Here is a 24,613-nt window from a genome sequence, read left to right on the forward strand (position 1 = left end):
AGAAAGTAAATCACAAATCTTTTAGGTACAGCTAACTACAGAACACACACAGCACGGTTCAAGAAATAGATATCTTGCAGACGCTAGGAATGTAGACATCGTTCTCTTTGTATGTACTCTATAGTACTTCTGATCTCATCTATTTCATGGATATCGAAGAAAGGGTGGAACAGGCCGGCCGCTGTGACCGAGCGTTTCTAGGCGCTGCTGCTACGGTCGCAGGCTTGAATCCTGTCTCGGGCATGGATGTGAGTGATATCCTTAGGATAGGTAGGTTTAAGTAGTTCTAAGTCTAGGGGACTGATGACCTCAGATATTAAGTCCCATAGTGCTCAAAGCCATTTTTGAAAGGGTGGAATGGATACTGCATACATCATGTGATCAAAGGTATCAGGACACCCCCAAAAACATACTTTTTTCATATTAGGAGCATTGTGCTGCCACCTACTGCCAGGTACTCATATCAGCGACCTCAGTAGTCGTTAGACATCGTGAGAGAGTAGAAAGGGGTGCTCCGCTGAACTCACGGACTTCGAAAGTGTTCAGGTGATTGGGTGTCACTTGTGCCATTCGTCTGTACGTGAAATATCCACACTCAGAAACATCCCTAGCTCCACTCTTTCCGATGTGATAGTGGAGTGCAAACGTGAAGGGACACATACAGCGCAAAAGCGTACAGGCCGACGTCGTCTCTTGACTGACAGAGACCGCTGACAGTTGAAGAGGGTCGTAATGTCTAATAGGCAGACATCTATCCAGATCATCACAGAGGAATTCCAAAGTGCATCAGGATCCACTGCAAGTACTATGACAGTTAGGCGGAAGGTGGGAAAACTTCGATTTCATGGTAAATGCCAAGCATCGCCTCGTATAGTGTAAGGAGAAGGCGGTGGTGTTATGGGGTGATCGTGTTTTTCATCGAGGGGCACTGCATCACTTGTTGTTTTGCGTGGCACTATCACAGCACAGGCCTACATTGATTTTTTAAGCACCTTCTTGCTTCCCACGGTTGAAGAGAAGTTCGGGGATGGCAATTGCACCTTCCAATACGATCGAGCACCTGTTCATAACGCACGGCCTGTGGCGGAGTGGTTACACGACAAAAAAAGTCTCTGTAATGGACTGGCCTGCACAGAGTCCTGACCTGAATCCTACAGAACACTTTTGGGATGTTTTGGAACGCCGAATTTGTACCATGCCTCACGAACTTGTAAGTCATTTTCGGCCAGGTGTCCGCAGACTTTTGATCACCTAGTGTAGCGTCTAGCATATACGGATATCATTAGTGATGCAAGACTAATTCATTTAGACAATAATGTGGAAGTAAATCATCCGTGGCCAACTTGAATCACAGCGGAATCACCTGAAAAGTTTAGAAGCACAACAAGAAAACTGAACTCTAGATTCACAGACGGGAATATAAAACACTGAACTCTTCTTATCTTTAATACTGTCTCCAGTCGTCCGCTTCCTCAATGGTATCTTTTCTGTTCTCGCTCGACATTCGCTATTGATGGCTCCAATCCAGTCTCTCCAGTGTCATCAGGTTTCTCTCGCATCGTTCTCGAGATTCGGTCGAAATTCGGTCGCAATAACTGGCCACAAATTAAAATATTAGCAGAGAACGATGAAAGCAAAGGTTGTAAACTCCTGGAACAGCATCAGATGCAACTTTAGCAGTAATTGGAACAGCAGTTCCAGCAACAGCAGCAACAATATCAGCAGCAAAATGAGTTGCTCTGTCAGAAAGTTCAGCTTCTCAAGAATCAACTGCAGATTCAAGTACAGAGACCGGTTACCTACCCAATACAATCAGTAGTTACCCCCCAGGAGGAGAGACGCGCACCTGCGTTTCTTCCATTTAATGATGCCAAAACCAATACTTCATCGCTTTTCAAGTCACAGATGACAGTCTCGAACGGTCGCTCTTCATGTCATGGGCTTCACTGGAGACGTTTTTTCTTATTTCAGGAGTCAGCTCCTCTCTCCAATCCAGTGGTTCTCAAATTCGTGTAAATGGGCACCTCACTTTCAAATTATTATTCTCAAATATTCCATGTGGTTGCATCGATACTCGCATTTCATCAGTACCTCAAACATTCGGTTCAGACTTATTGCTACCGTGTGACGGATTTACAAGTTTTAAGTCGCCGAGGCGGTTTCGCTTGTGCTACACCCAGAATGCAAAATCTCATTTGCAGACTTTACTTACAGACGTACACTGAGGTGACAAAAAACACGGAACAGCCATATGCACATATACAGATGGCGCCTGTCTCGCCTACGCAAGGTACATAACGGCAGTGCATTGGCGGAGCTGTCATTTGTACTCAGGCGATTCATGTGAAAAGGTTTCCGACGTGATTATGGCCCCACGACGGCAATTAACAGACTTTGGTCGCAGAACTGTAGTGGAAGTTAGACGCATGGGACATTCATTTTCGGAAATAGATAAGAAATTCAGTATAACGAGATCCACGGTGACAACAGAGTACCGAGAATACCAAATTTCAGCCAATATCTCTGACCAACGCAGTGGCCGAGGACCTTCACGTTACGACCGAGTGCAGCGGCGTTTGAGTACAGCTGTCAGTGCTAACATACAAGCAACTCTGCTTGAAATAATCGCAGAAGTTAACGTGGGACGTACGGCGAACGTATCCATTTGGTGTTAATGGACCATGGCAGCAGACGACCGACGCGAGTGCCTTTGCTAACAGCACGACATTGCCTGCAGCGCCTCTCCTGGGCTCGTGACCATATCGGTTGGACCCTGAACGACTGAAAAACCGTGGCCTTGTCAGATGAGTTCTGATTTCAGTTGGCAATAGCTGATGGTAGGATTTGAGTGTGGCGCAGGTCGGACGAATCTATGGACCCAAGCTGTCAAGAAGGCACCGTAAAAGCTGCCGGTGTCTCCATAACGGTGGTGTGGGCCGCATTTAAATGGAACGGACTTGGTCCTCTGGTCAAACTGAACCCCTCACTGACTGGAAATGGTTGTGTTTGGCTACGTGGAGCCCATTTACAGTCATCCATGGACTTCATGTTCTCAAACAACGACGGAATTTTTGTAGATGACAATGCGGCATTTCATCGGTCCACAGATGTTTGCGATTGATTTGAAAAATATTCTGGACAGTTTAAGCGAATGATTTGGCTACCCAGATCGCCCAAAACGAATCCTATCGACCATTTATGAGACATAATCGAGAAGTCAGTTCTTGCAGAAAATCCTGCACCTGCAACACTTTCGCAATTAAGGACGGCTATAGAATCAGCGGGGCTCAGTACTTCCACAGGCACTTCCAACGACTTGTTGAGTCCATGCCACGTCGAGCTTCTCCACTATGCTGGGAAAAAGGAGGTCCGACACGATATAAAGAGGTATCCCATCACCTGTGCCACCACAGGGCAGTTGTCCATTTGGCTCCTGATCCAGAAGCACAACCGTCTGTCCTCAAACCAGAAAACCCTTAATTGGAAGTGTTTCGAAATTACACAAACTGCAAATGAGCGCTTCATGGCCCGACCACAAGGAGCAACGGTCCAGACACCACATGGCTCCCCATGGATGTGAAATCCCCGCAAACTACTACCAACACCGCGGCGTCGTAACTCATATAAATATTATAAATATCAGTGGCCACTGAACAGCCTGTCATACTCCGTCGGCGCATTCCGTCATACCCACACTGGTTGATGGCACATGCGCGGGCAGTGTCTGGACCTCTCGACACATTACACCCACTGTGGAACGAATGGACATCTCAGACCAGTCTGCCACAAACCGTCAGGACAATCAGAGCCAGTTCCCCACATGCATTATGGGACAGTGCATGAACTTAAGGCTGATTTCTCTCAGACGCTCCTTTCGCTAACAAACTATTTATATAGTTCACAATTGTAAACAGAGGTGTCCGATTCCAACTGGTCACGGGATCTAAAGTTTAATTAGTAAACCAGCAGAGGTATGCTCATCCAGGCTCTCCAGACTTAGCACTAACCTTCCATACGTCGGCAGATGTGGTGGCAATGCAATTCCCCTTCGGGATCAATGCACAATCGCCGCTACCTACAAAAGGCCAAAGAGCTGACAACTCTATTTACTGTCGATAGTCACTCAGCCGTAAGCAATTCCTGTCGGGATACCTTTTCGATGTTGGGATTCTCCATTAATGAGGAATCTGGCACTGTTCCCTTCCATGAACTTGACGACCTCTATGCTGCATTTGCACCTAAATTCGAACTTTGACTGGGGCTCGCCATAGATTTCCAGACTCGTATTTCCTATGACCAGAACCGATGCCCTATTTATATCGAGCATGGTCCATTCATTTTCCTTATGGACAGCCATTAAGCAGCAAATATTGAATGCTGGAGGTTATGGTGATTAAACCAGCTGAGAAAAATCACGTGGGCCACGCCCCTGGTAGTGATCAAGAAATCCATCTGATGTGATTACGAAGGCTTTCCCGGCGTAATTATTGATACTATTATTCTCTGGTGTGCAGCCGGATCATAACGTCATCTTGGCACAATATTTCCGGGGTCCAACTGGCTGCCAACTTCAGGTGAGAGTGCTGGTACACGATTTCACTGGAACTGACTTCTCAGCGCAAGCGGCGGCCCCTATATAGGCCGCAGAAGGCCCACAACGCGTGCGCGAGAACGTGCCGTAACTGCCCTCAGCGCAAGTAAACATACCACGCCGCCATTGTTGGAAACAGGCGAAATCGAGATACCGCTATCAAAAATTAAAAATTATTCAGACGATCTAAACACAGACCGTTCTTTTTTAATGTCTCATAACACCGGGTTCCAAGTCTTACTTAAAAGGTAACCCTTGTCTCTGTTAATAAGATTATCAGATAAACGAATCTCTATGGATTCTTAGAAACACAGTCCCAACAGCGAGATGCTGGGGCAACCATTTGTGTATCGTCATACAGTATTTTATGTCCCTCGGTGAGACAGTGCTCCGCAGATTTCTCAGGCTGAAGCAACCGTGCGTGCCACGGGTGCTCAACACATCAGTCCTGAATGGTCCGGATTGTCTAACCAATATAAGCCTTCCCACAGTGGCAAGGGATCTTGTACACACCGGGCTTCCTCAAACCCAAGTCATCCTTAAGAGAGCAAAGAAGCGCTCTAATCTTGGCAGGTGGACGAAAAATACTTTTGATATCTTTTTAGGATTCTTACTATCTTCGAGGAAATGCTCCCAGCAAAAGGTAGAAAAGCCACCGATTATCAGGTATGTTCTGGTGGTTCAGGCGAAGGTCCAAACTGGAAAGCACGATGGATCTGTTTATCTGTATAGCCATCTGCTTGAACACAACCTCAAGATGGTCCAATTATTGTGTCAAGCTTTCTCCATCTCAAATGGTATAAGCTCTTCGCGCCAATGTCCGCTTGCGCTGAGAAGTCAGTTCCGGCGAGATCGTGTACCAGCACTCTCATCTGAAGATGGCGGTCAGTTGGATAGCAGAAATATTGTGTCAAGATGATATTATGATCCGGCTGCACACCCGAGAAGAATATTATCAAGAAATCCATCTATTTGGAGACTTTAGATCGTCATGGCCTGGCATAAATCCAGAAGACCTCTTCACATTGCTTGTCGTTGGAGAATATTTTTCTACGAACGGCATTGCCGATGCGTATTTGTAATTATCGCTGAATGAGGAGTCGCAAAACAGCGTAGTTATCTACACTCCTTTCGGCTTGTACGAATACAAGCGCTTGCCTTTAGTGATTTATTCTTCCCCTGAAATCTTCCAGGGATACATCGAACAATTTACCATGCCCATCCTCGCTTGCAATAACTATGTAGACGACTTAATTGTCGCAACTGATAGCATCAGGAACACATGCGATATCTTTGCACACTATTTACTATGTTAAGCGACGCAGGGCTGAAATTCCGCTAAGACAAATGCCAGTTTTTCAGGAACAAGCGGAATATTTCTGACACTCTCTCAACAATGAAGGGATCGCGCCAACGGATCGCGTCACAGCCAGCGACTCTCTACACCGCCCCCAAAACTTAAAGGAGTTCCCAGCTTTTTTACGAAGAGTAAATTATTATTCTAATTTCCTCCCCTCAAATCTACCCTAAGTCGGCAGTCATTTAAGGAAGGTGTTCTGTACACGCGCCCATGAGCATACCTCCACGCAGTTTACGTGTATGCTGCACTCGTCCCCCTGCTTCGGAGCAACTCAACCATCGTGTCCTCTGGTTGTCGCCACACATTCCTCTCCATATGGCACTGGTGTAGTGCTGACAGCCACGCGGGATTAGCCGAGCGCTCAAAGGCGCTGCAGTCATGGACTGTGCGGCTGGTCCAGGCGGAGGTTCGAGTCCTCCCTCGAGCATGAGTGTGTGTTTCTCCTTAGGATAATTTACGTTAAGTAGTGTGTAAGCTTACACATTTGAACATTTAGTGCTGACACACAGCAAAGATGAAGGTGGTAGACAACCCGTCTACGCATTAGAAACCATGACATCCGCATAGAAGGACTAGTCACAGATAGAAAATGAAAGCTAGCGATTGTATTTGCAATTGAGGATTTCCGTGTTTAGCTACTCGTAAATAAGCTCACTTTAGTCAAGTCAAATGGTTCAAATGGCTCTGAGCACTATGGAACTTAACATCTATGGTCATTAGTCGCCTAGAACTCAGAACTACTTAAACCTAACTAACCTAAGGACATCACACAACACCCAGTCATCACGAGGCAGAGAAAAGCCCTGACCCCGCCGGGAATCGAACTCGGGAACCAAGAACGCTACCGCACGACCACGAGCTGCGGACCCACTTTAGTCAAGGGCCACAACCGTTGGTAGTGCTGTCTGGTCCATGGTTCAGTCTTACAGAACGAAGAGCATAGTACCTCCAACTTTTTGTACATTTCCAGAGCTCCTAGAATTATGCAACTAAGTGCAAGCGAACAGAGGGACACGAAAATAATGACGATTTACTTCGCTTTCCCTTCTGACCAGACCAAGCCTTTGACCAGAAGGAAATATTATGTTGACACATACATGCTGAAAGGAGACAGACGTTGGAAAAATTTCCCATAATGGCAGTACGAATCGCTGTAGACATGCGTCATGGCTCCATATTTCGATTAATCATGCGCTGTGTGCTCAATGGGTAGCCCACATACATTTCAGACAAAAACATTCTCCAGACCTGACTCCACATCTACCACTGTTTAGCAGTCATCAACGATGTCCTAATAGACGCTGGGCCGGAAACAAAAGATCTCTCCATCCTGGCCACACTGTGGCCACAACTTTTACAAGTACTTCATTGTGGCCACTGCCGAATATCACAAACGAAAGTCCTAGCGCCGGCGCTTCAGTGTGGAACCGCGCAACCGCTATGGTCGAAGGTTCGAATCCTGCCTCGGGCATGGATGTGTGTGATGTCCTTAGCGTAATTAGGTTTAAGTAGTTCTAAGTTCTAGAAGACTGATGACCTCAGCTGTTAAGTCCCATAGTGCTGAGAGCCTTTTCAGCCATTTGAGCCATTTGAATGTCCTAGTGAGATGGTATGCTTACTTGCTAAGCTTGAACAGAGACATGGTAGCCATGTGGGCAGCTCTTCAGGCTCCACCCGATCTAAAGCAGCACCACCCCATGCCAATCTTGGAAATGCAATCATTTTGATTTATCAGACCCATTTCTGGGCTCTGTCTGGGTAATATTCGTAGACACCTATTCCAAATGTCCGAATGTAGTGTGTGCATAACGTCGAAACACAACTAAAGCGACAATTAATACACTAATCAAAATTCTAGCAATAAAAGGGCTTCCATGAACGATAGTAGAGGGCAAATGGGCTCCCATCAACGGAAACAGATAATTCTGCACAAGAAGCAGCCAAAAGCCCCCTTTTAGTCGGTCATTTCACCCATACTGCAGTGGAGATTCAGGGCGTTGGTGTGGGTACTTAAGAAGCAAATGTGAAAGCGGTGGAAACCACCAGTACAACAGTACCACTTAGACTGTTCCTAAGTACGTAGACAGCTGCGAATGCTCGTCTACCGAATTGCTAGCCCCAGGACTCTGGAAGCACGCACTTGGAGTGACACTCATCGGGAACGGCAGTGGACGTCAAAAACAGTGGTTAATACCCATGTGCGACACGTCAGTGTTGGTCACCACATTGAAGGATTTCGAGCGTCATCATACAAACCAAATCGGCCAAAGAATTCCAACTGCACCACTGCCAGTGGTACACTCTGAAGTAGCAAGCCCACCATTGCGAGTCCTGAAGCCTTAGAGATAGAGCTTTGCAATCAGGAAAACTAGAGGCAGTTTCATTGAAAACAGACGTGGAGACAGAGATCTTCACAGAGCCTCCTCAACCACAACCAACAACAGCCACATCGTTTCGTCCGGTACAGTGCCGGACGTTCCCAGTTCCTGCCACCAGCCGGTGATATTAAGTGTAGGAACACCAACCGTACCTTCCAAAATATGCTCGAGGGTGCTTCCATCCATACGTGCCCGTTTCGTGGAGAGGGATCTGGTACATCTGTGAAAACCCGCTGGAGGGCATAGAACTGGATATCAGCCTCGCCGCCTTGCCGTGCCACCAAACACCATTTAGAGCTTCCCGCCGCAGTGCAGCAGTATGGGACTCAGAAGGGGTCCGCGGCTGCCCGTAATCACCGATTTCCTCCAAGTTAATGTTATACGCAAGGTTTGGCCAGAATAAGAAAATGACAGAAGTGGGAGCTGTAGATGGCGAATCGTTTCGAAAAAATAGCATTTTGGCTCGGGTCGGGTGAGGGAGTAATTTTCCCGGTCATCTTGCACGCGTTAAATCGTCGCATTTTTACAATTACGTGGCTATTTAAAATTTTGTATTGAATAACAAACATACGAATATTTTAAGTTCATAAAAAGTTCTCTGTAAGCGCTCAGTTAGGCAGTAAATCACACATATTGCATCATTCCGTCAAATATAGGTGAGGACAGATGACGAGGTACAATGGAATGTATCTTTATGCAGCCTTGATCTCGTGGGATACGACTTCTTTTTCTCTCTCTAAGAGGTGAGAGCAATATTGAAGCTTTTTGATGAAATTATTTACCTGACGATACGAACAGATTTTGCAGGGTTGCACTATCGTAGTGCATATGGAAGGAATTACTTTACTACTGCACGATGGCAGTCCCTTATGCTGAAAAATCTCGTCGTATTAATATGATTTGTTTGCTCCGTCACAAGTCAATAATAGTAAAATTTGTACTGTGAGTAGGGCTTCATAATATCAGTCAAAAAATTGTATAAAGGTGTTGTCAGTTTTCTCCATTTTGATCTTTATGTACGGCTGCATACAATCTATCAAAAAAATTTTGTATTGTGGTGTTGTCAGTTTTCCGCCTTTGGATGAAGTAACAACTACAATGGTACATTTTGCCGCGTACTCATCTACCGCTTTTTGAATCCTCGGTCCCAGATTTTCTTTTCATGCCTTTTATGGAAATTAATAAATACACTATACTGGCCATTATTTTGGTATATTTGCCGTGGGAGTAAAGAAAACATTGAAAATAAAAAGGAAGTATCTGCACCCCACGGTCCTCTGATTACGGTTTTGTACCCTTTCCACTGTTCCAACCGCTGCTTGGAAACTATTCTAACACGCATGGATCATAGCTCACCTGACCAACTCCACAAATTTTATATTTAGTAAACGCTTGACCATTTGGAGCTCCCACTTCTGTGGCTTTCATTTATACCCAAGCCCTGAACACATCATAAATTTGGAAGAAATCGGTGATGATCCCCTACTAACGATTTATCCGTTGTCTTGTTGTAATAATGCCCTGTTGGAACTTGGTCTCCTACGACTCAGGTTCTCTGTCCGGTTGAGATGTTGTGCTTTCCTTATCTGCAGTTCCGTCTTCACTTTTTCGTTTGCTCGTTGGTGTCTTTTCTGTTTCCACTCGGCAGTTTTCTGCTGGCAGCTGCAAACCAGTTAGTCGTGACCCATCACGTTTCTGTCGAGTCGTTCCCGACATTCGCTCGAATCTAAATCACAAAAGTCATGACTCCTGACATTTCGTAAACGTTGATAAAATCTAAATGATGTACTTAGCATATTTTGCGTATCGATACTACCCTTAACTTCCGAAACATATATGTTTCGCTGACAGTAATCGTACGCCACATTAGAAAGAAGCCATGCTCGTTTTCACTAATCATACAGTGCTGCACTTATAATTTCTTAACTCACGTATGGGAAATCAACATAAACAAGTACTCTGATGTGAATATTGAAATTCTCACGGAACAGTGAATAATTCATGAGGTTTCTGGGCTTCTACTGCACTAAGATGACTTCATGCCACAATATATCGCTGACAGCCAGGCAGCAATCTCCACAAGAGTTTTCCACTCAAGATTGCTGGTGTACGTCGTTGGGCTTATGCAAAAATTGGTGCGGTGGTGCATGCACACTGTTGTGCATGACAGCCCTCTGTCGAATATTGCTCTACCTGTGGCGCGAAGGCGCTTTCGTAAAGGTGTTATTGCATGCACACCCTGTGTCGAATTACAGGTCGGCGCAGCTGATATCTGATGGTCTAACTGATAAAATCAATCGTAACTGGGCTTCTCTGTAACGAAATCACCGATTCCTACGTCTCATATAGCTGGAAGCCGTCATCACGTTTAATAACATCTTCCGACAAGTATTCCCACGAAGCCATGTAACTGAAAACGAATATGTAGAAAAACGTTTGCACTCTGATGTTCTGAGCCCAGTCGCGTCAGTATTTTAGCATTTCTCTTTCCCCTGCGTCTCTCATTTTCTATCGTTCTTTCTTTCTTTAATGGCAAAATGCGAAAATTCTTTGCACCTCTGCCCTCGACACTGGCCGCATGTGTGCTGAATCACAATGTACGTACCGTTACATCTACATCTACATTGACATCTACACTCCACGAACAACCTTATAGTTGGCTGCACAGGGCACTACTGCAACTGCCCACCTTATAGTTGGCGGCACAGGGCACCACTGCAACTGCCCACCTCGAATGTTGTGCGGCCGTGATGACTGTTAGTATGCCTCAGTTTGAGCTCAAATCTCTGATTTTAACGTCGAAGCTATACATTGGATCATTATTCTAGGAATGTAGTCTCTCGGAATTTTAACAGTAAATGTTTCCGTGGAACAAAATTTTTCTCGTGCATCTGCTGGCACTCGAGCTGTCTGACCATCTCCATGACGCTTTCTTGCATACTAAACGAGCCTGTAACGATAAGGGCTGCTCTGCTTTGGATTTGCTCCATTTCTACTATAAATACTGTCTAGTAAGCGTGACAAAGTACACTACTGCCCATTATAATTCCTACACAACGAAGATGACGTGCTACAGACGCGAAATTTAACTGACAGGAAGAAAATGCTGTGACACGCAAATGATTAGCTTTTCGGAGTATTCACACAAGGCTGGCGTCGGTGGCGACACCTACAACGTGCTGACATGAGGAAAGTTTCCAACCGATTTCTCATACACAAACAGCTGTTGACCAGCGTTGCCTAGTGAAACGTTGTTGTGATAACTCGTGTAAGAAGGATAAATGCGTACCATCACGTTTCCGACTTCCATAAAGGTCGGATTGTAGCCTATCGCGATTGCGGGTTATCGTATCGCGACATTGCTGCTCGCGTTGGTCGAGATCCAATGACTGTCAGCAGAATATGGAATCGGTGGGTTCAGAAGGGTAATACGGAACGTCGTGCTGGATCCCAACGGCCTCGTATCACTAGCAGTCGAGATGACAGGCATCTTATCCGCATGGCTGTAACGGGTCGTGCAGCCACGTCCTGATCCCTGAGTCAACAGGTGGGGACGTTTGCAAGACAACAACCAACTGCACGAACAGTTGGACGATGTTTGCAGCAGCATGGACTATCAGCTCGAAGACGATGGATGCGGTTACCCTTGACGCTGCATCACAGACAGGAGCGCCTACGATGGTGTACTCAACGACGAACCTGGGCGCACGAATGGCAAACGTCAGTTTTTCGCATGAATCCAGGTTCTGTTTAGAGCATCATGATGCTGCATTCTTGTTTGGCGACATTGCGGTGAACGCACATTGGAAGCGTGTATTCGTCACTGTCATTCTGGCGTGTCACCCGGCGTGATGGTATGGGGTGCCATTGATTACACGTCTCGGTCACCTCTTGTTCGCATTGACGGCACTTTGAACAGTGGTCGATACATTTCAGATGTGTTACGATCCGTGGCTCTACCCTTCATTCGATCCCTGTGAAACCCTACATAATGGACGATCGCATGTTGCAGGTCCTGTACGGGCCTTTCTGTATACAGAAAATGTTCGACTGCTGCCCTGGCCAGCACATTCTCCAGATCTCTCACCAATTGAAAACGTCTGGTCAGTGGTGGCCGAGTAACTGGCTCCTCACAATACGCTAGTCACTACTCCTGATGAACTGTGGTATCGTGTTGAAGCTGCAAGGGCAGCTGTACCTGTACTCGCCATCCAAGCTCTGTTTGAATCAATGAGCAGGCGTATCAAGGCCGTTATTACGGCCAGAGGTGGTTGTTCTGGGTACTGATTTCCACGGGATCTATGCACCCAAATTGCGTGGAAATGTAATCACATGTCAATTATAGTATGATATATTTGTCCAATGAATACCCGTTTATCATCTGCATTTCTTCTTGGTGTAGTACTTTTAATGGCCAGTAGAGTAATAAACAATACCCAAGCGGCGGTCGAACGAAGTTTTCGTAAGCTTCTTCCTTCGCCGGTGGACTACACTTCCTGGAGGAAGAAAGGAAGGAAGGTTATTGTCTAACGTCCCGTCGACATCGAGGTCGTTACAGACGGAGCACTAGCTCGGACAGTTTTCAAGGACGGGGCATGAAGTCGGCCGTACACTTTCCAATGAATCATCCCGACGTTAGCCTCGGTCGATTTTGGGGAATTCGCGGAAAACCTAAATGTGAATGCCCGGTGGCGGATTCGAACTGTGGTACTCCCGAACGCGAGTCCAGTGTACATTTCCTGAGGACTGGTCCAACGTATCTCTGACAGGAATCTTCTTTTTGTACAAATAGTTTCGTCGCTCTCTCCCCTTTATATCGCCCCGAACGAATTCTCTCTAACATTTAATGGATGTTACCGCTTCGGCGATCGTTGAGCCATTCGACAACACGTATGGTCGACGGCCGGCCCTGCACAGGAGGAGGTAAAGGAAGAGAGCAGACCTGGTGGCGGCGCTGCTCGGCCTCGGCCTGCTTCTCGTCGAGCAGCTGGTGGGTGAGCGGCAGCTGCTGGTCCTCCAGGCGCTTGAGGCGGCGCGGCGGGTGCCGCCGGATCAGGCTCTCCGTCGTCACCGGCACTTCGAACGCCAGCGGCTGAGCTGCGCACACACACCACACTCTCCGTGAGTCTCTACTGGCTTACAATAAAGTTACCGGGGACTTAATATTTATTTACATATTTATACATTTATTCCACCCGACAAGATGAAGGCCTTCAGGCTCTTTCTTACACCTAACGACACACCTTAGCTGAGTCTACGTTACAGTTTATCAAATGCACGAGCAATATAATAAATAATAATAGTGACAATGTATAGTAATGAATGTGTGATATTTCAGAATTGCAAATTTTAGCAATAGCAACGCATTTTCCACAACGTGTACTACCAACGGGGAGGCGGGGACTTTCTGCCCACCACAAAAAATTAAAAAATAAACAAATTTTCCTAATTGTTGTTAACTTGTATTAACCACATCCTTTTTAAATAGTTACTGACGAATAAATAGGATCCAGAGCCTGAAAAGGCCTTTTAGCATAATTTTAGAAATACCAGCGTATGTTCTGTAGTGTGTTCACAGAGGAGGGGGTCCTTTACGACCACCACAAAAAATTTAAAAAGATTACAGTTTTCATTAAATGTCGCTGAGTTTTATTCGTAACATACTTTTTAAATATATATAGACGTGTACGAAGGATCCTGAATCAGAAATAAAGAAAAAGTCATTTGTTGTGAAAAGTCAAATTCAATACGAAGACTTAAGTTTTTGGGTTACGTTATAATGAAAAATCCAAAACAGTTACGGAATGTGGTAAAGTAAATCATTAAAAACAACAAATATTATTTAAAAAATTTAAAATATAAATTACATAACTAGGTTACAACATATTCAAAAGCTGAGCATAAACTACCCTCCCACTCGCTTCGTATTGTGAGGATTAAGTAATTTCCTGATTGCGTTCGTGTCGAACGCGAGTAATGATGTTAACAGAAATGTCAGATAACAGTACAGAAGGATTAAAAATGGGCCAAAGATTGTCTGGTAGTGTGAGTAAGTGTGAGAAATAATATGGTAAATCAGCAGATGAAATGCAAGGCAGGAAACGGAACATACTGGTTCCCTGTTGAGCAGAAATAAACCAGCTGTGTTATGCCGAGAGGCAGAGTGGTTTGGAGAAGACGCGGGTTACTAGGTAGTTGTTCCTCAGATATATAGCGGAAATGGAGAGGAAGAGGAATAAAGATTTAGCTTTTAGATTCCTGTGCTGCGCCAACATTGTTATCTCAGAGTTGCACTTGCAACTTACATCCTCAATTATTTGCTGGATGTATCAAGTCTTCCTCTACAGTTCTCCCCACCCCCTTTAAACCCCTCTCTGGAGAGGAAAGTAGTGATTAAGAAATCGATGAAGTTGACAGAGCATGTTCAAATCACGCCGCCTCTCCGATTACATCCAACCTGAAAGAGTAAGTAAGTACTAATGCGCTTATACAACCATGTTTACTCATACCTTATCCAAGTATTCATAGTTAGCTCGAGTTATTTGAAGTTTTCACCGTTTGTGGAGTGTTGAACTATATGACGGTAGTAAAGATTTGGTACCATTAAATACTGGACTGATTTTGATAGTCTGAGGTGAGGATAGTTTTCTACATTTTTGGTGTGCATGTACGCAGGAGAGAGATTTTCTACGTGCTGCAAAAGTTTGTTCTTCCCAGTTAAGATTTTCAGAGAAGATCATGACGAAGTCTTTTACTGTTTCCAGAATGAGAAAGTAGAATATGACGCACTGGCGAAAGTAAAGCTGTGAGGATAGATCATGACTCGTGCTTCGGTTTCCCAGTCGGTTGAGTTCTTCTCCGTGAAAGACGCAGGTCTTGGCCTCGAGACCTGGTCCAACACACAGTTTTAATCTGCCAGAAAGTTTCTTTTGTATTGAAGCGGTAATTGGATACCATTCAGAAACATTGGAAGAACTGTTTCACGGAAATATACGCCGATCAGCTTTCAGTGTTACTTGAGTACGACCAGTGACTTCTTAGGGTTTTGTTTAAGAATAACATGACACAATTTCAGAGACTCTACTGGTCTCATACAGATAGCCATCTTGGCACAACGGTTGCACAACTCCACAGATTACCCTGGCACGCCTTCCTCTTCGACCCAAATTCTCATTGCCTCCCTAGTCTACTTTAAATTCCCCCTTACACACTTTTTGTGTCCATCGTGATACTGAATAAAGATGGTCATTCGAACGTGATTCGACAGCAGGTATGTTCGGAGGGTTGGTACTGACGTACAATTCGACCACATCAGCATGTAAGTGGTAGTTTCAAGAATGAAGCACGCATGAAATATCATTGAAATACAGCGAGAAATGCAATGGAGCATGGACTGGACCGTGGCGGACTCTAGAGAGCATTTGTTTTCGTGATGACCTCGGCCCACAAATCACTCGTTGACTTTTTTTGTTTTAGGTTGCTGTCGAACAGTAGCACTGCATTATTTGAGGAAGACAACTGTTCCATTTTAATAAGTAATATATCGAAATCAGCAGTATCAAAATCCTTCCTGAAGTCAAGAAATATAAAAATGGACGCTTCACGTCTGTCCATGACGTTATTGACGTCGTGAGTCACTTTGATTAACGTAGGTGCCGTGTAATGATGATCTCGGAGGCCTGATGGATATCTACCGGGGGAGTCTTACGTTTTAAGGTAATCCGTTAGCTGTTGAACAATTTATTCCAGCGGAAGGTAAATCCAATATTGCACTGACTGATTGTTCCGTCGGTTCCTGGTAGAACATTTTATACGTTATGAATGAAAACATGCACCACACTGGTGTAGTATTCTACAATATTTACTATTTATTTCAGTTGCTTTGTACCTGATGGCGCAACAGCCGAAAACCGGTTTGCGAAATAAATAGTAAATATTGTAGAATTGTGGGTGTTTTGATTCATAACGTAAATCTAATATTCTTTTCCTCTTTCTGTCGAACGCTTAATCGACAGCATGTGCTTTTTATTTGAAGTTTCTTTTCATGGAACCCAATATCTATGTTTCCTTTCGAATTTTTGTAACTACGTACATCATATGAAGTCCTGGCTGAATCGCCATCTTTTCAGATAGTGCAAAGCGTAAGACATTGGCCATGGCTCGTGATCTGCTTTAAATTTATAGCCCAGCTTCTCTCACAACGTTTCCATTGCAACAGAATTTAATTTACATCGCCAATCGCTTTAATAGCAATGTGTGTGAAAAACGCTGACTTGATGCAAATGTGCGAAGAAGAAGCAGCATTCGACCATAGGATGATGCGATTGTGGGATTCTGTTGAGCACAGTTTTAGTAGGACGCACAGATCGTGTCTCTTTGCAAACGTGCATAGCTGCTTCCCCCTAATTTTCCGCACTTTCTCCCCGCCATGAAAAGATTGTTTATCGTTCGATTTACAGAATAGATGAGAACTGTATGCTCATTGTATTATGCTCCTAATTGCATTTTTCTCTAGTTTGTCCACATTAATGACATTTAGTGCTAATTTGAGGCTCAACTCAAATTACTTCTACGATAGTTTTTTCTTCTTCGTACTCGATCCACAACAAATTTACGTATATTTATAGCACAGTTTCTACCTCAAACGGATTTCACAACACGTTTCAGTCAGAGTTTATTATTGTTGTGTTTGTGTTCACTACTCTTTCGTACACTTTTAAGAATATTTTGTATCTGGTAGTCTCTACAACTGCATATGTTTCTACTGCAAATATAGAAGATTCTTTTGGTGGTTAACTTTCTTTTCTTAATTTTTGAACAGAAGAAGGCGTATGCATGACTTTCCGTATTTATTTTTCATCCATTCTAAACTTGAGTACAACTCTACCGCTTTTCTTGCAGGTTAATTCGTGGCTATTTACGTCGGTTGAATCCTGACATATCGCGACGTTATATCTGCAAGGTCTACAACACATCATACACCCAAGCGTTGGAGGTTGCCCGCTTGTCAGGCAACCACTTCTCACCGGACATTTCCTGGTGTTACACTTTGCGGTTCTTGCTGCACCTCCAGAGATCGCTAGTCGTGGGCAACCTACTTTATTACGCGGGCCACGTGGCCAAAACATATCTCATTACATCCTACCGCTGGACGGTATTGATGCCGGTGCACGGCCATCCATCAGCAGGTCACTCCGAGCTAGGGCTCCAGTTGGGAGCTCTACACTGACAGAGCTGTCTCAGCCACCGTCAGCTGCCACTGCGACGCTGCCACGCCACCGACAGCCTGTTTTCGTGGTTTTGGCTGTCTTAAAATCTTGCTTAAACTATTTTTGAAGTACATTGACTGTAGACTGTTCCAAGGGAACTTTTAACTACATACATATACGAAAGAACTTAATTTTGTTTGCTAGATTTTAAAAGTGTACCAAGACGGAAGAACTTAATCTCTTAGTTGAATTTTGCTTCGAGACGGTCTCAGTGAGACTTAGCATTTTCATTTCGGAGGAAAATCTTTTTTCTAAAGTGCGGCCTTTATCAGGTGACTTTCAAATTGAAAATCTTGTACCTCCATTATTTTCCGACGGAGTAGAAGAACATTGTTTCTTACTGTTGCAAATAAACCTTGTGCCGCCTTCTGTGAATTTTTCCAATGCTTTGATTGGTAGAGTAGCATAGAAAGGAACAATAGAAAGCTATAACTACCAGGTATCTAATTTTGGAAATGTTCCCAGCATTGGTATCTCTTGTAGGTAAGTTATTTGTGAAACCAAATACAACTTTTTCATAGTCGGCGTTTAGTCTCTACCATCTATTTTAAGAAAAAAAAGAGTTGTTTGTTCTGCAGATGAGTGGAAAAAATTGGAAATTTGTGGTAAGGTCTTATGGGACCAAACTGCTTAGGTCATCGGTCCCTAAGCTATTTAATCTAACTTACGCTAAGTACAACATACACACCCATGCCCGAGAGAGGACTCGAACCACCGACGGGAGGAACCGCGCAGACCGTGACAAGACGCCCTAGAGCGCGCGGCTACCCCGCGCGGCAGATAAGTACAGACACCTTATTTGTCTCCTAGAGAAGAACATTTGTATAGCTAGAAAGATTATGCTGGTAGGTTGGTGGTGCGTTGTTGTTTCTTATTCCAGAATTAACACACAAGTGATTACCAATTCTAATGGATTTATGGTATTTTTGTTATTTGAGATATCTACCATACCTACGACAACTACGACATTTGTGCATTTTCCCTTGCCTTACATAGGTGGGTGTTGCCTGTCTGAGGCTCCCGTGACACTCCTATATCCGAGAGATGTCGTTTCACCTTCAACTTCCATTTCATCTTATAAATTTGGTAGGTAGTTCAGGTAAAACAACTTGGGTGATCTCCACTTATTGTTAATCTACAGTTTTCACTTTTGTAGAAAGCTGCATCATGACTGGTATGCTGCAATGATATACTGAACCGATAGATGCTGTCAGCTCGGACTGCTTCATGAGTGGCTATCCTAATTCTAGCTGCTGAGACTGAGGTCAGAAGGACCTTGCTTTGTTGTAAGTGATGTGGCAGCTGCGAAGGCAAACTTGTTAAGATTACTTGAATCTTAACCACATTACCAATAGGGGCTAGTGACAATACATCGACATTGGCTGTGCACCCAGTGATGTCCACAGCTATGTTAATTACTAAATATGTTTCAAAGCAGTCTGTTATAACCGTCTTTCATGTTATGAATCAATGTGCGCGATACGGATCACTCATATGATTCAAAGACTTTATAGTCCATGCTTTCGTCTGCTTGGGAAGTCTTATTTTTGGATAATTAGAGAGAAACATGTCTTTCTGCAGCAGTTCTAGAGCAATGCTCTGTGAATCATTCAGGTTGCTAGTCAGAGCAGCGGGTTCCTGGGCAAAGAACTAGTCTTCCAACACGCTTGGTCTGCGCAGAATGCAGTTGACAACATACTGCCTTCTGACAATTCATGAAATTCAGAACTTTGTCTTGTGAATTACCTGAGATGGGTATTACTAGAATTATTGGTAAGATCGTTGCCCGCTTGCACTGCATAGGCGTCATTCCATATTATGTAATTTTTCAGGTCTTTTCACGTCTTTATTCAGACGGTGTCTCTGAATACATGGAGGATCAATATATATTTTTCCGTGATTCATCCAAGGATATAGCGCTTCTTTCACGGTATTTTTCTACACTCCAAATGATATTACGGGGATTGTAAGTAATATGGGGCTATTTTTCTGCTTTTTGTAAAACTTTTCCATTGAACACAACGTGATCGTTAAGAGGATATTTGTACCCGCTGTCCATTAATTTTTGGTTGTTGTCTAAATACTAATTGAAGTTAATTTAAAATCTTTCACGAATGATTTTCCTCCTGAAGTTATTGTTTTAATTATCCCCGTGGTCTAGGGGTAGCGTCTTCGGTCCCGGGTTCGATCCCCGCCACTGCCTAAATTTTGATAAACAGTCAGCATTGGCGGCCGAAGACTTCCGGCATAAGAAGTCAGCCTCCTTCTGCCAACGGCCTTGTCAAAGAGGGCGGAGGAGCGGATAGAGGTTCAGGGCACTCTCTTGTACTAGGGGTGGGAAATTGCCCCTGAAGGCGGAACAATCAGCAATGATCAACGACGTGAGGATGCAGAAGGCAATGGAAACCACTACATTAAAGACACGTAACGTGTATCCACAGGACATGTGGCCTGTAGTTGAAGAAGTGTCATGATCTCTCCATTGGCAAAAGATTCCGGAATAGTCCCCCATTCGGATCTCCGGGAGGGGACTGCCAAGGGGGAGGCTACCATTAGAAAAAGATTGAATAATCAACGAAAGGATAATGTTCTACGAGTCGCGGTGTGGAATGTCAGAAGCTTGAATGTGGTAGGGAAACTAGAAATTCTGAAAAGGGAAATGCAAAGGCTCAAGCTACATACAGTAGGGGTCAGTAAAGTGAAGTGGAAGGAAGACAAGGATTTCTGGTCAGATGAGTATCGGGTAATATCAACAGCAGCAGAAAATAGTATAACACGTGTAGGATTCGTTATGAATAGGAAGGTAGGGCAGAGGGTGTGTTACTGTGAACAGTTCAGTGACCGGGTTGTTCTAATCAGAATCGACAGCAGACCATCACCGACAACGATAGTTCAGGTATACATGCCGACGTCGCAAGCTGAAGATGAACAGACAAAGAAAGTGTATGAGGATATTGAAAGGGCCATGCAGTATGTAAAGGGGGGACGAAAATCTAATAGTAATGGGCGACTGGAATGCAGTTGTAGGGGAAGGAGTAGAAGGAAACGTTACAGGAGAATATGGTCTTGGGACAAGGAATGAATGAGGAGAAAGACTAATTGAGTTCTGTAACAAGTTTCAGCTAGTAATAGCGAATATCCTGTTCACGAATCACAAGAAGAGGAGGTATACTTAGAAAAGGCCGGGAGATACGGAAAGATTTCAATTAGATTACATCATGGTCAGACAGAGATTCCGAATTCAGATACTGGATTGTAAGGCGTACCCAGGAGCAGATATAGACTCAGATCACAATATAGTAGTGATGAAGAGTAGGCTGAAGTTCAAGACATTAGTCAGGAAGAATCAATACGCTAAGAAGTGGGATACGAAAGTTCTAAGGAATGACGAGATACGTTTGAAGTTCTCTAACGCTATAGATACAGCAATAAGGAATAGCGCAGTAGGCAACACAGTTGAAGAGGAATGGACGGCTCTAAAAAGGGCCATCACAGAAGTTGCGAAGGAAAACATAAATACAAAGAAGGCAGCTGCGAAGAAACCATGGGTAACAGAAGAAATACTTCAGTTGATTGATGAAAGGAGGAAGTACAAACATGTTCCGGGAAAATCAGGAATACAGAAATACAAGTCACTGAGGAATGAAATAAATAGGAAGTGCAGGGAAGCTAATACGAAATGGCTGCATGAAAAATGTGAAGACATCGAAAAAGATATAATTGTCGGAAGGACAGACTCAGCATACAGGAAAGTTAAAACAACCTTTGGTGACATTAAGAAAATTGAGAATGCGCTAGGTGACGATCAGTTTGGCTTTAGGAAAAGTAAAGGCACGAGAGAGGCAATTCTGACGTTACGGCTAATAATGGAAGCAAGGCTAAAGAAAAATCAAGACACGTTCGTAGGATTTGTCGACCTGGAAAAAGCGTTCGGCAATATGAAATGGTGCAAGCTGTTCAAGATTCTGAAAAAAGTGTGGGTAAGCCATAGGGAGAGACGTATCATATACTATATGTACAACCACCAAGAGGGAATAATAAGAGTGGACGATCAAGAACGAAGTGCTCGTATTAAGAAGGGAGTAAGACAAGGCTGTAGCCTTTCGCCCTTACTCTTCAATCTGTACATCGAGGAAGCAATGATGGAAATAAAAGAAAGGTTCAGGAGCGGAATTAAAATACAAGGTGAAAGGATATCAGTGATACGATTCGCTGATGACATTGCTATCCTGAGTGAAAGTGAAGAAGAATTAAATGATCTGCTGAACGGAATGAACAGTCTAATGAGTACACAGTATGGTTTGAGAGTAAATCGGAGAAAGACGAATGTAATGAGAAGTAGTAGAAATGAGAACAGCGAGAAACTTAACATCAGAATTGATGGTCACGAAATCGTTGAAGTTAAGGAATTCTGCTACCTAGGGAGTAAAATAACCAATGACGGACGGAGCAAGGAGGACATCAAAAGCAAACTCGCTATGGCAAAAAAGGCATACCTGGCCAAGAGAAGTCTACTAATATCAAATACCGGCCTTAATTTGAGGAAGAAATTTCTGAGAATGTACGTCTGGAGTAGAGCAGTGTATGGTAGTGAAACATGGACTGTGGGAAAACCGGAACAGAAGAGAATCGAAGCATTTGAGACGTGGTGCTATAGACGAATGTTGAAAATTAAATTGGACTGATAAGTTAAGGAATGAGGAGGTTCTACGCAGAATCGGAGAGGAAAGGAATATGTGGAATACACTGATAAGGAGAGGGGGCAGGATGCTAGGACATCTTCTAAGACATGAGGGAATGACTTCCACGGTACTAGAGGGAGGTGTAGAGGGCAAAAACTGTAGAGGAAGACAGAGATTGGAATACGTCAAGCAAATAATTGAGGACGTAGGTTGCAAGTGTAGGATTTTTCTTTAATACACAATTTTCGATCAAACAAATTAAGTTCGAATAGTACAGAAATTCAAGACACCTGCTGCAGTAATGAATACATCGAGACATTGCATTTCAGTGAATGATTTTCTTGCCGTTAGGCATTAAGACAAGCAGGATTCAGTTTCATCATCATTGCACGCGTGTTACTGACAAGGAGAGATGATTTACACTCAAAGGTTGTATTAGGGTGCTGAAGATCTTGGCTGAAATATGTTCTCAGGTTGAATTATAACAGGCAGTGGTGGCTTTCACGTGTTCGCGATGAAAAACAGATGGCTCAAATGGTTCAAATGGCTCTGAGCACTATGGGACTCAACTTCTGAGGTCATCAGTCCCCTAGAACTTAGAACTACTTAAACCTAACTAACCTAAGGACATCACACACATCCATGCCCGAGGCAGGATTCGAACCTGCGACCGTAGCGGTCTCGCGGCTCGAGACTGTAGCGCCTAGAACCGCACGGCCACTCCGGCTGGCAAACAAACGTAAGCATTGTCCCAAGAATATCAGGAAATCGTGATCATTCGGGTAAAACGAAGCGCATGTTAAGAAACGAAATTACCATATGTATGCCAATCAGTACAACTTCATACAAACAAACGAGAGCTCACTAAAAATAAGAACAGGCTGCTACCAACCCGCTGGGTCCTGCGTGTTAAGTGCACATTCTCTTAGGTCTCCGAGCTGGTGAGTTACTCCGTTGGTGATCATAAATCGAAGTCTTCAGTTATTTAGCATGACGTGGATTCGTTGGACAGAAAAAATATCAGCCAATTTCACTTTACTGCTTCAATGTAACTGCAGTCGAGAGGAGCAGGATCCAGATGCCCGTCCGCAGTTTCAGATTTAGGGTTGCCCTCTTTCAAATAATCGATTAAGATGACAGCTGGTTAGGCTTCTTAGAAAGACGTGTCCAGTTTCCTGCTGCACCGTTGTTCAGTTCAAATTTACACTCCGTCTCGACGGGATGTTAACCTCCAACCGCCTTTTTCTTTCTTTCTTTCCTTCGTTCCGAAAGAACGTCAAGTATCCATACATCAAATAAGCAAAAATGTGGGTTTTAGAATTAAGATCACTAGACGAAAACGTGGTCACTTTCGTCCTGTTATCCTGTAATATTTCTTAAAGGAAGTCATTTTCCTGCATAAGCTGTTCTTTTAGTTTCAAATATAATCCATATTTTATTATTTATAAATTATGTAGACTCCCCCCGTAGGCATGATCGAGGTTCGTCACATCAAATGTTGTTATATTAACAGCATGTTATAATCTAGACATCAGCGTGAGATGAAAGCAATATCTGATGAATATCACATGTATAAGTGCATACAGGGATTAAGTAATTATATTTAAACACCGCGAGAGATGCATGCCTGAATATACACTCCTGGAAATGGAAAAAAGAACACATTTACACCGGTGTGTCAGACCCACCATACTTGCTCCGGACACTGCGAGAGGGCTGTAAAAGCAATGATCACACGCACGGCACAGCAGACACACCAGGAACCGCGGTGTTGGCCGTCGAATGGCGCTAGCTGCGCAGCATTTGTGCACCGCCGCCGTCAGTGTCAGCCAGTTTGCCGTGGCATACGGAGCTCCATCGCAGTCTTTAACAATGGTAGCATGCCGCGAAAGCGTGGACGTGAACCGTATGTGCAGTTGACGGACTTTGAGCGAGGGCGTATAGTGGGCATGCGGGAGGCCGGGTGGACGTACCGCCGAATTGCTCAACACGTGGAGCGTGAGGGACGAATGAAGACGTGTCGTCTTCAGCGATGAGAGTCGCTTCTGCCTTGGTGCCAATGATGGTCGTATGCGTGTTTGGCGCCGTGCAGGTGAGCGCCACAATCAGGACTGCATACGACCGAGGCACACAGGGCCAACACCCGGCATCATGGTGTGGGGAGCTTTCTCCTACACTGGCCGTACACCTCTGGTGATCGTCGAGGGGACACTGAATAGTGCACGGTACATCCAAACCGTCATCGAACCCATCGTTCTACCATTCCTAGGCCGGCAAGGGAACTTGCTGTTCCAACAGGACAATGCACGTCCACATGTATCCCGTGCCACCCA

The 24,613-nt window shown here is 44.3% G+C and overlaps 1 protein-coding gene across 1 annotated transcript in view; it reads right to left on the bottom strand.

The window, feature by feature from the left end:
- The window catches only part of LOC126299568 (uncharacterized protein CCDC198-like), a gene marked incomplete at its 5' end in the record, with an annotated part of 82,192 nt that overhangs the window by 39,672 nt on the left and 17,907 nt on the right, over positions 1-24,613 (bottom strand). Inside the window, one exon of the mRNA XM_049991567.1 lies at positions 13,272-13,426. Coding sequence (XP_049847524.1) covers positions 13,272-13,426 — 155 coding nt within the window. The remainder of the gene's footprint in view (positions 1-13,271; positions 13,427-24,613) is intronic.

This window comes from Schistocerca gregaria, chromosome X, assembly GCF_023897955.1.
Source record: "Schistocerca gregaria isolate iqSchGreg1 chromosome X, iqSchGreg1.2, whole genome shotgun sequence".
In the NCBI taxonomy this organism is placed as follows: Eukaryota; Metazoa; Arthropoda; class Insecta; order Orthoptera; family Acrididae; genus Schistocerca; species Schistocerca gregaria.